This window comes from Amaranthus tricolor, chromosome 14, assembly GCF_026212465.1.
Source record: "Amaranthus tricolor cultivar Red isolate AtriRed21 chromosome 14, ASM2621246v1, whole genome shotgun sequence".
NCBI classification, from domain to species: domain Eukaryota; kingdom Viridiplantae; phylum Streptophyta; class Magnoliopsida; order Caryophyllales; family Amaranthaceae; genus Amaranthus; species Amaranthus tricolor.
The window spans coordinates 4,337,488-4,350,926 of record NC_080060.1 but is presented as its reverse complement, the minus strand read 5'-3'; the positions used below and the strand labels follow the sequence as shown (position 1 = coordinate 4,350,926).

At 28.7% G+C, this 13,439-nt stretch overlaps 1 protein-coding gene across 1 annotated transcript; it reads right to left on the bottom strand.

Annotated features, from left to right (window-relative positions):
* Positions 1-17: 17 nt before the first annotated feature.
* Positions 18-6,209, bottom strand: LOC130799203 (uncharacterized). Its single transcript, XM_057662310.1, has 10 exons — positions 6,170-6,209; positions 4,689-4,748; positions 4,165-4,284; positions 3,450-3,595; positions 2,776-2,923; positions 2,362-2,442; positions 1,825-1,937; positions 1,407-1,465; positions 889-979; positions 18-411 (listed from the first exon to the last, which is right to left on the bottom strand). Exons 1-10 carry the CDS (start codon positions 6,207-6,209, stop codon positions 184-186), a joined length of 1,086 nt encoding a protein of 361 aa, XP_057518293.1. The 3' UTR covers positions 18-183.
* Between the last annotated feature and the right edge of the window lie 7,230 nt (positions 6,210-13,439).

Genomic DNA, 13,439 nt, shown 5'->3' with positions numbered 1-13,439 from the left:
TTCTCCTATTTGTGATAATGAAATTTTCAAAAATCTATAAAATTAATTACAATTCAAGCTATATTTTACTAAATTAAATCGTAAAAATATATAATCGTATTCTGATCCCACCATGTAAAACAAATTAAGATGGTAAATCCTAATAATATTTCTATCCTACTTATACTATAAAACGCTCGCTTGTTATCTAAAGTTTGATATGTCAAAAACATGTGCAATACCATCTTCTGAAGCGGAAACAAGAAAATTGTTACAAGTAGAGACATCAAGTTCTGAGATTTTCTTTGAGTGGGTCTGGAAAATTTTTACACTTTCTTCTGTGCGAGAATCACATATTATTATCTGCCCATCAGAAAATCCCAAAGCCACAAAGTGTGAATCACCAAGCCATTTTAAGCAGCTTATTTCAGCCTGCATAATGTTCAAGATTCAAACACATTATTAAAATAAAGATCATTAAACCATATTATTAAATAGGACCCGCACAAAAAGAGAATTAACTGCACACAAGTCCGATGAGACTCTATATACTAAGCTAATTGGTAATAGAAGAAGTTGTTCATCAGAAAAATGGGACAAAAGGGAGGTCATGTGTCGTTGCCATTTGGACGTTAAATAGACAGTGCGACAACCTATGAGATCGACGCTCTAAGATTGGACTCTAAAAGAAAAACAAACACCAAAGCATTACCCCTGTTGCTATGAACTGGGGACGACTCGGGCGACCATACCGCTCGTCGCCACTTCTACTCAGAAATGAGCAACGATATACCCCCTTGCCAAGACTATATATATGAATCAATCTCTCTCTAATTTTTCAATTTGAGATTAAATATGAGTTATTTTTCCAAGATGAAACTCTATTAATAATAAGATGTTCAAACCTACTTGATATTGGATGATGCTGCGATCTGCAAAATGATTCATATCCCAGATAATAAGTTTATCATCTGCTCCTCCAGTTGCTGCCCAAGGCTTGCTGTCATTCAAATGTGTTTAAATCTTAGTAAAACTGACTTGTACCATTAGAATCTCTTTGGAACATAATAAACAATAATGTCATTTCTGATATTTTATGAATCTTAGGCAAAAAAAAATACTTTCTCTATAAAGAGTTTATTTTATTTTAATTAGTATTTGACAAAATAAAAGAGATCAACCTTATAATTATAATTATCGTTATAAATATAAATATGTTATATTTATATAAAAAACTAACCTATAAAAAATGCGTTGAGTTGTGATATGGGCTAAAAATGTCCTTTCTAACTCTGAACAATAGATAAATGTCTATCTTGTATAGAGTCATGAACAACCCTAATAATTTCTATTCAACATAATTCTAAAAACATGGAATATATTTACAATCATAAAAAACACTTGAGATAAAAGGCAAAATGCTTTACCTTGATGAAAGTCCAGTACAATGAATTGAACTTGAATGAAGCGACAACGTTTTGATAACCTATCCAAGTAATATATAAAAACTATCATAATTATAATTTCACATCATATATACAATCTCACAAGCCATGAAGCCAAGTTCATGTAATAAACTCTAATAATAATAATAATAATAATAATAATGATAATTTTTAAATTAATTTATTATTCCATATTATTCCAGTCTGACTTAGTTTACAGCGAGGACTAAAAACGACTATATATGATATGTTTATTCACTTTTTAGAATTACACAATTAAGTACAATTATCGAGAAATATTTGCTATTGTAAGGTTGATGCTTATAATTTTTAACATGCACCAAATTCATATTAGACTTTTTTTCGGAAAATAAGGAGATAAGAAAGAAATTAGCCGAACCTTCTTACTTGAGATCTTTACAACACTAAAGAAACCTTTTTCTGATCCTGTAAGGGCATGGGTTGAATCAGAGGTATATGTCAAGCATGTCAATGCAGAAGCCTTTCTATGCCCTAAAGATCAAATACATTTAAACATAAGATTAATGAAGAACATCATATAAAAACAATGAAAAAGCTAGCTAGGTGATAATGTATCGTAAAAACAACTCAACTAAAAGGTTAAACTAATAGTTGAATCCTCAATATACGTTTTGTATATCTTCGATCATATCCCTAATACGAGAACCTTTTAAGCTAGAATTGTGAATACAACACAAACATTCCTCGTAATTTCACTTGTATGGAGAGGTGGATAAAGGATTTGTTTGGCAATTAATAATTATTGACTGATATGACCAGCTAGAAGTATTAACTGATAAGATAAGCCAATTATTAAAGCTATCTCTTTAAGCAAATTATTATGAACATATTTAGTAAAAATTACTTATTAGTTGTTGACTGCTTAAAAGTATATCATACATCATCAAGTACTTACCTCTAACAACACTACTTTCACCGGTTCTTGGATTCCATATTCTAAAGGTGCCATCCACAGAGCCAGTACAAATTGATTTTCCTTCACAAACCACTTATGATAAGAACAAATACATTACCACCAGAGCGTTAATTCTAAAAAATTAAAATCTGCCAAAGACCATATAATCACTAAACACCACAAAATCTTACAAGTAGAGGTGTTCAAAACAGATTCGATGACCCAAAATTTACCAAACCTTGTAACTAAATCCGATTTGACCCAACTTTAAAAATGATTTACAATTATATAAAAAACAATATGGACGCAATACCTGATTTCAAACCGACCCAAAACACTTAACTCGAAATCAATCCGATAACCCAAATGAACACCTTTACTTACAAGCATGATAAAGGATTGATAAGTACATACCATTAGGAGTAAAGTCACCACAAGTGACAGCACCACAATGACCACTGAATACCCCAAGAACAGCACTTTTATCAGCATTCAACATCCATACAGTTGCATCAGTACATCCAGCCAACACTAGATGAGCATTTGGGTGCCATTTTACCCACTGCAAACATGTTCAGCAGAGTGATACATTATCATACAGAGCAAAAACGAGGTCATCGATTGTGGGTTACGGGAACGGATAAATCGTTTATCGCAGAACGGATTGCGATATAGTTTTATAGAAGATCATCATCATCAACTCAATATCTCATCTGTAAACAGGGTCTGGGTGAGGGAAGATGACAGACACTTCATGCCTGTCATTCCTTCAAAGAGAGGACTAAAGGAATACGGTCAATTTTACCAAAAAGAGTTTTGTAGGAGGTGATTTTGATATTTAATAACTATATGTACATTTTAATTAAAAATATTAAAATATTAATTATATTAAATAATGCAATTGAACCTTATATTCTAGTATTAAAAAATATTAAATGACTCCCATCTAAATTGAATTTGTGAGGGTTTGACATACACAACTAGATGTTTGTTAGTGACACAAAGAGGTTGTGTTTAATTGAACCTTAGTAACAAATATCATCTGCAACTTCAAATAAATAAGAATAAATCGGATTTTATTTCACAACCTCAAATTCCTTCCCTGCTGAGCCATCAAATGTGCACTTGATATTACCGGACATGTCCCATATCTTAATGCATGAATCAACTCCGCCAGAAGCAAGCAACTGACCATCCTTGCTAAAGGCTACACTAGAAATGCTATCCTTATGACCTACAACAAATGTAATTATCAGAGTTGATTTTGGATATGTGCAATCAAGGCCCAGATAAATTTATATTGTAATTATAGTGCAAAAATATGATTTTAATGATGATCATAAAACTGTCAAGAAATCAACTCAACCAAAAGCTTAACCTGATTGGTTAATGCCCCATGATATGTTATATACTCTAACATCCCTACACGAGAACCTTTGAACTAGAAGCATGGATGCAGTATAGGCCATTCTCATATATGACGCTAAATATTCCACTTTAAATGAGGTGTGATTGAGATTCGCACCCGTAACTTCTTGTCACGCTAGCTTCTAATATCACGTCAATGAATCAACTCAACCAAAAGTTTAAGCTGATAGTTGAGGCTCCAAAATATGTTAATATACTCTAACAAAAACAAAATAAATGCAAATAATTTTACCGCCAATACAATGATCGTTGTAAACCCAATAACTTTTACAATACGATTATAATGGGTGATGTTCACTTATTTTTGCACTATCTTGCAATTGAACCACAAATATAGCAAACAAATACAAAAAATTAATTCAATGAAAGACATACCTACAAACTTATTTACACTATTTCCACAACCAATTCTCCATAGGGAAACCAAATTATCTCTACCCCCACATGCCACTAATCCAGTATCTGTTGGACTACAAGCAATTGTGTAAAGAGGTCCTGTCATAGTCAAAAAACAAAGAATATTAAGATAATTTCATTTAGCACAATTTGACAGCATGTATGATTAAATACCCAAATCTTTTCACATGATTCCCAATCAAATCATCTTTAATTTTTATTTAATTATGTAAAGTTGCAGATGCTATTTATTATTAAGAACACATTGAAAATATCTTTGCTATAATTAATAAAGTAAAAGTTGTATAAATATCTTTACTATCACTAATTTATAGACATCTGAATGCCAAAAAACCCAATAAATAAAAGTAATATCGTGGTGATGAGTTATTGTACGTTGTTGATTTGTTGATTCTAGAATCTAGATCAAGCAACGGTAGCATCATAATTCAATTGTTCTTCTGTTAATTTATTTATAAATTTTTGAAAAAACTATTTCTTACCCGAGTGATAGTCGTGTACGTAAATAACATCATCTTCAGTAAACATCTTTGCACAAGAACCTGAAATTCATAAGACATACTCTTTAAACAGAAACGTAGATACATATATACTTTAACCATAAACAATGATGAATATTAAAGGTGGATATAATTCAAATCACATTGAAATAATGTGCATTTTTCATTTAAAGAGAAAAATTAAGCAATTTAAATAAAAATAAAAAAGAATTAAAAAATAAACACTATTTTAATGTCAATTAAGACATTACTAAACATACTTAAAAAAAATAATTTTAGAATTATCAATAATGCACTAGTACTTAAAGATTTTCGATATGTGATAGTAGTTTTTCAATATATATAATTTCAGTCTTTCAAAAGTTAAATAAAATAGGTTCCTTTAAACTTGCAATTTTAGTAACAATATTTTTTATTAGAATATACTTTTCATAATATATCTTGTTTTCTGTTTCCTTAATTATTTAATTCTATTTATTTACAAATAATTGTATTAAAATATTGCAGTGTTAGTAGATACAATTAAAAAAAAAGCAAATACTTATTACGATTAATATTAGTGTATATTAAATCTATATTAGAATTTTTACTATTTAACTTAAATTGCGTTTATTTGTTAACTCAACGAAATTAAGCTAATAAAAATCTCACCGAAACATTTTATCATTTTAAATGTACTTAAAAATCATTTACCTTAATCGGTTAACCATTTAAACAATCATTAGGTAAAAAGCCAAAAATCAACAACAAATTTTTAAAAAAAGCCTAAAGAAAATTCAACAATTATACAATTAACTAAAAGGATTGGAAAATTCTATGTGGCATTTTTACAAAAATTTGCCACATCATACAATTAATTAAAAAGATTGAAAAATTTTATGTGGCATTACAAAAATTAGCGACATGAAATAATCAAATTGTTTAATTATTATATTTATTGAACTAAATATTATACAATTAACTTAGAAAATTTTTCTTTACAAAGATTTGCCACATGTAATTATCAATTTGTTGATTTTATTATATTACATTGCATAAATTATTATTATTTCTTTTTCATTCAAATATCCCATTTGTTTTTAACGCATTTGCCAATGCACATGACTAAAAATAAAATACAAAATAAGAGTGATTAATGAATATAAACCCAAAAGTAGATGAGACATTTAAAAAAAACGGAGAAAATATATTTCTATTAGAACAGTCAAACAACTTACTTTCTCTTTGCGAATAATTTAAACTTTAAACAGAAAAGAAAAAAAATAGCTAATTTATTTATGTGATAGCAGCTTCTCAATATATATATAATTCCAACTAGTTCTTTTAAAGTTAAAAAAAAAAAAGGTTTTTTCAAACTTGTAATTTTAGGAACAATACTTGTAATAAGAATATAATTTTAAAAATATATCTCTTTTCTGTTTCCTTAATTATGTAATTCTTTTATTCACAAATTAGGTAATTACCTAATTCTGTTTCTTTAAAATCAAGATTGATGTATATCATTGTAGTGTATATCAAACTTTTTACTAGTTAGATTAATATGTGTTGATTATTGACGACTTGGTAAAATTTATTATTAGCTATTTAGTTGTTTTATTAATAAAGATTATACTATTATTTTTATTTTTTTTTTCATTTGTCCTTAAAATATATAATCTTCATTTCCTCTATTATTTTTATTTTCTTAGTCTACTTTATAAATCCAAATAAATAAAATAATTTAAAACATAAAATTCTTTTTCACCATAACCAAGCCAAAAAATCAAACTAATAATAAAATCTCAGAAAAACATTTTCTTATTTTAACCATACTTAAACATCATTTACCTTAATCGGTTAACAGGATTGAAAAAGCCAAAAATCAATAAAAAAAATTAGCAAAAAAAAAATTAATATACCTATCTAGAAAAATCAACACATACAATTAGCTACAAGGATTGAAAAAAAATTGATTTGCCACATCATACAAATAATTAAAAGGATTGAAAATTCGATATGATTTGCCACATAAAATAATCAAATTATTTATTCTAATATTTATTGAACTAAATACCATGCAACTTAGAATTTCTTTATAAAGATTTGAATAATCAAAATAATTAATAATTACTATATTTATTAAACTAAATATGTTAGGGTAAGGTTGATTTTATTCCGTTACATTGCATAAATTATGATATTTCTATTAGAATAGTCAAAGTATTCACTTTCTCATTCCGAATTCAAAGATAGGGATTCTATAATTAATATATATAAAAAGGTGAGAACCGTGAGAACCATAAAAGAGTGTTACTTTTTATATAAAAAGGTGTTACTTTTCCAGAAAAACGTGTTATTTTACATTTATATTTTTTTTCTGAAAGTTACACTTTTTTGGTAAAAAAATATCAGATTTTTTTAAAAACAAAACTAACAAGTTTTTTGTGCAAAATTAACACCTTTTCTGTAAAAATGTAACACATTTTTTGGTTCTCATATAAGCTTGGTTTTCACTAGAACTTAACCCCATATATATATATATATATATATATATATATATATATATATATATATATATATATATATATATATATATATATATATATAATTCAAAAATTTTATACAATTCATCAAATAAAATCATTTCATATAACAAATTATGATAACTCTTTCGATTCTTAAAAAAGAAATCTACTTATAAGACAAGTATTAACATGAATCAATAATAAGCAAAACCCTGTGATGATAAACTTGCTGAAAATAAATAATTAAAGACAATTAAATAAGTAATCAAAAAACAAGATAAGGAAACTTACGAATTGTACTGCAACTAAACCATGAATTGCATGAAATAATTGAAAGTAGCAATGAAAAGCATCAAAAACTGAATTTCTAGACTAAAAACTCAATGCGAAACGTTAGGGCATAAAACCATAAAATCTGAAATCAACTAATACCTATTTATACTATATAGCTATTTCGGAGGACAATTTCCCGAAAAAATTAAATTCTAAAAATAGACTTAAGATAAAATAAATTAGATTAAATGACCTAGAATAATTTAACCATATTGGATATTTTTCTTGGGTAAATTTACTAAGATAACTTGTTATAGCAATTTTTTTTTAAAAAAAAAGATAAATTATAAAAAAATGTTAAAAAAATTTCTAATTTTTTATTATTCAGAATTTTTTTATGGAAAGTTTCAAAAGATTTTCTCTAATTTTACATTAATATTCAGTTTACTTTTTTGGAAAATTATGTACTTTAGCAGGTCATCAGGTTACCCGATTTACTCTAGCCAGATACCCTAAAGTTGGAATTAGTCATGATTAATCAATACATGGGATTATTGTAGAAAATTCATAAAAATATTGAATTATTCTAGATAATTTTTCTAATAAATAAATTAAGATATTAAAGTAGTGGGAAGAAAACTGTTGGCATGCTTTTTTAGTACATAATGCCGACTCGGCTTTCTCTCCCTCCATGAAGCCGAGTTAACTTTAGTCACTATCCAAAACTGCATTCTTCCAGAGAAGTAAGCCGACCCAAAGTTTTGTTCTAAAAAACTGAAGCCGAGTCGGCTTTTACTGCTGCTAAAAATTGCAACAAATTTTGAATTGTTGTTATTTCTTGCTCGGTTGTTGGAATCGGGCATGTAATATACCGTCGGAAAGCTCTTGAAGTCTACTTTTTAATGTCGCTAACATTGTATTAATTCAATTCCTATACAAAGGTATGACCAAAAGAGTGAACATATATTATATTTCACCTTAAAGCTTTTGCATTATAAACAATTTTTCTACTCTTTTACTCATCTTCAATGTAAACTATCTTTAACCAAGCTAAAATCTTCTTACTAAACTCCATCGTCATTAAAACCATAAGAATTATGCTTAAAAAAATCAAAACCATTCAAAATCAACCTAAATAAACAAAATGGGCAAAATATCATAAATCATCAAAATAAACACAAAATTACTAATAACGACTATCAGTAAGAAATATAAAATGATAAAATAAGTGCAAATAATTATACTTATCAATGTTTGAAATATTTGATTATTAATGTAAATTTTTTTTAATACTAATAAGAAAATTATTTCTTCTACTGTCCACTACGGATGATAGTTTATTTCTTTTTTCTTTTGTGCACAATTAATTAGAGTAGCGGTCTCTCGTTGTTAAACTACTACTTTAAGAAGCGATTTTATCCTAAATTCCTTATGATAAAAAAATGTTGTTTATAATTTTGAGTTGAAATTTATATAGTCTATGTGCCGGACACATATGTAATGTTGGGCGTCAATAGGAAGTGTGGCACATACGCAATATAAGTGTATTAAACAAAAATTTGACGCCTGTGTTTTTGTTTGAGCGACAATGATTTCGGTAACCCCTTTGAGAGATCATTGCTTTGCGAGACGTCTCTTAGAAAGCCCAACTTATAAAAATTAATCATTTATAAAAAAGCTAATTAATAGTCTTTTAAACATATGTCAAGTGGGGATTTAGGATATACCAAGTAAAGATTTTATATATATCAAGGAGGTATTTGGGGTATATCAAGTAGGAATTTAAGACATACCAGTAGATATATTGGGTTGTCAAGTAAGGGATAAAGGTACATCAAATAGGGGCTTGAGATATACCATCAAACATGTATGTGGGGTTGTTAAATTGATGTTTGAGGGATATCAAGTAAGTATTTAGAATATACCAATTAGGTATTTAGATTTTATCAAGCAGGTGTGTGAGGTATGTCAGGGAGAGACTTGAGATGTACCTATTAGATATTAGTATATACCAAACAAGTATTTAGGGTTGTCAAGTTGGTGTTTCATTCTAACCTTTCGAAACGTGTAAAGAAGGAAAAAGAAGTAAAATGGAGGTTGTTAAAGTGCCAATTTAATGCATAAAAATATCAACTTTTATATTCTAAAATGACAACTATAAACATGCCAATAAGGCCACAAGCCCATAAGCCCATAACCCATCTTGGCGATTATTGTGTTATTCATAACCACCAGCCCAGCCCAAGCTAGCCCATGTCTAGATCTCCTGAGTACTGGAAAATTTGAAATGTATAATTGAAAAAATAAAAAAAAAATGAACCAAATAAACCAAGTTTCAAAAATATTCCATAAGTAAGCATGAAAATCCCAAATCTGAGGTTTGGAGCTGCTCGCAGTTATACGCAGATCAGTTTTTTTTTTTTTTTTTTTTTTTTTCCATTTTTCCCCATTTTTCAAAACCCTACCTTCACACTCGACATTCTCCCTTTAAAACCATAGATTCAATCCATCAATTCTTGCATTCCTCTTTCAATTTGGCACTTCAAAATTAGTGTGGGATACTCTACCTTGCTCAAAGATAAACTTGTTTATGTTTTTTGTAGTGTATATGTAGTTTTTTAGGGTTATATTCAAATTTGCTTATTTTTTCAAATGTAGGTTACTAGTTGTTAAATCAAGACTCTTCTTAATTATCCATAAGTATTGAAGGTACTTTTTAATATTTTTATAACTTTATGTTGTTTTTTGAAGTAATGTTGTTGAAGTAGTTGAATTCAATGTTGATAATATTATTAGAAATGTTGATGTTGATGTTGGTATTAAAAAAATTATTTATGAACTTATGAATTGATTTATTATTTGGATTTTATGTGTATTAATATTATATACGTATGAACTTAGTTACATTATGGATTTAATAATTTTTAGACCAAAAAAGATTATAATCAAATGAATATAATGTACTTGTATGGGCATGAAGTTGATGATGATGTTGATTTTCTTTGTATTAATGTAGAAAATGGCATCATTTTGCGTGACTATAGTATGTTTTTAGAATGGTTGTATTCGAGAAAGTAGTGGCAAAGTTCATTATGTTGGGGGAAGACGTAAGTTGTTTGCATGCAATTCGAATATGGATTTGAACCACTTTAAACCTTTTTATATGTTCTAAGATTGGATTAGACCCTACTAGAAGTACCGTAAATATAAGCTTTAAATATGACATGAGTGGAGAATTGCTTGCCTTTCCTGTTGAGTATGTGAGAGCATTCAAAGCCCACCCAATTCCCTCTTTGGAGTTATACATAGAAGAAGTATCCGTAGGGAATGTAGTTGCTTCTAATCCTACTCCTACCCCTATGCCTATATTAAATCAGGAAACTCCTAATCCTTTTGTTCCTTCCGCATTTTGTATTTTTTCTCAACCCCCTACGAATCAAGTTCCAATTGATTCAATGTTTAACTTAGGAGAAACTACTGAGATGGGACCTTGGGATGATGAAAATGAGAGTAATGAGCTCATTGACGATCCTTCCGAGGACGATGTGGATTCATTCAGGTGCGTGGAGGGCTTCTGTGCCACTCATATGCTTCGACATTGTCGAAGTACATCTACCAGAGCGCGTACTGCGCCAATATGGGTTGGTACAGGGCATCTCACCGCCTTGTGACACTGAATCCCAGCTACACCAGATTTCGCAAAAAATCAGGGTACGGCAAACTGGATGGACATCAACTGGCGTCACATCGCTTATTATGATGGTAGACTGGAGCTACTGGCACAAGGTGCGCCGATCGATGTTCATGGCGCACCTACTACACCAGACTACATGCCGTGGTTCCTCTCCATCACGCACCGATGAATGACACCACGTGCCATCACCGCAGCAGCACATTACGCACCTGCTGCGCCTACGATGACCCAATTTGTAAGTCTTCATTTGCATTTAAATGATTAAGTTTTCGATTACATAATATAATGTTACATTTACTAAATATTAATTGCAGGCACAAGGTGCGGCAGCAGTGATGCGATACAACCACAAGGAGCCGGTGTGGGAGATTGCGAATGACATGCTCGTCGGCTCGCAGTTCCAGCACTTCATACCGGAAGTCGCTGCAGAGTCCTCACCGATTACCGCCCATACGCACGTCTCATCTCCTGCTTATGACTATCATTTGGAGGAGATGGGCCATTCATACTCCGTTGACGTTGCGGGGACCTCGCAGGCTGGGCCATCACAGCCATCACAATACCAGTCCCCTCCACTGCCAAAGTGATACCCGAACGCCTCTTACTACCGTAGAAGGCGTAGGAGACCAACTCAATTGGATAGGGTAGATGAGGGTCGTGAGCGTTAACGTTTAACTTTTGTGTATTTGGATCGACTATATATATATATATGTGTGTGTGTGTGTATGTATATGTATATATATATATATGTGTATGTATATATATATATGTGTGTATGTATATATATATATATGTGTATGTATATATATATATATGTATATATATATATGTATATATATATATATATATATATGTATATATATATATATGTATATGTATATATGTATATATATATATATGTATATGTATATATATATATATATATATATATATATATATATATATATATATATATATATATGTATATATATGTATATATATATATATATGTATATATATATATGTATATATATATATATATATATGTATGTATATATATATGTATGTATATATATATATATATGTATATATATATATATATATATATATATATATATATATATATTTATATATATTTATATATATATATATATATATATATATATATATATATATATATATATATATATATATATATATATATATGTTTATTTAGTTGTATATTTCAAACATTTGTATACATTTTGTTGTATATATATGTTTAATTAGTTCATCATAGCCTCTAAGTTTTCACTTACAAATGATCGGAGTTTGACAATGAATCATACCGCCTGAAACATAATTACTTATTTTAATGTCTCTAATGCAAATATAACAAATAACAACTCAAAAATTAGTAAAAAGAAAAATATATTAGTAACTGCGAACAGCTCCAAACCTCAAATTTAAAATTTTCATGCTTAGTTTTAAAATATTTTTGAAACTTAATTTATTTGCTTCATTTTTTTCATTTTTCACTTATACATTTCAAATTTTCCTGAGTACTGAATACTGATACTTGTAAACTTGGAAGTTGGAAGTAGTGAAAAAAATAGGTAGAAAAACAAAGAAGCCGACAATTGGAAAGGGCCACCACTAGTACTCCACCGTTGTGTGTTGTCACTCTCCAAGGCCATAATCTACAATTTTAAATTTTATATATCTATCGAATTAGTTTAATAAAAATAATTTTATCATAAAATCGTCTTATTTGTCAATTTGTGTATTTTTTGTTTCGGACAAATGTCTAAAGGCAATTTTATGAAATCAGAGGTGTTTATTTAGAGTCATCAGACTAATTTTAGATTAGTTATTAATGTTGGTTCAAAATCAAGTAATATGTATGTGAATTTTTAATTATTTTAAATTAATTTTAAAATCGAATCAAGTTAAATTTAATTACTCGTCTAGTAAGTATCGGATCCTCGAATGAGGTTTGAATAGTAGCTTTTAATAAACAATTAGTTTCTTGAGAGAGCGTTTATTTGAGAGACGTATTTCAAGCCCAGTCCTTTAAAGATTAATGTCTATTTATTGTATTTTTAATGTCTACTTACATTATCTTTAATGCTTACCGTAATGCCTATTTTCGATATAAAAAATGTCTACTTATATCATTCAAATGTCTATTTATAATATTTTAAAAAATATATAATGAATCGGTCTCATTAGAAATAATGTCTCAAAGACACCGTATCTCACTTGTGTTTAATAAATGAAATGGAACCAACCTCATTCCCATAC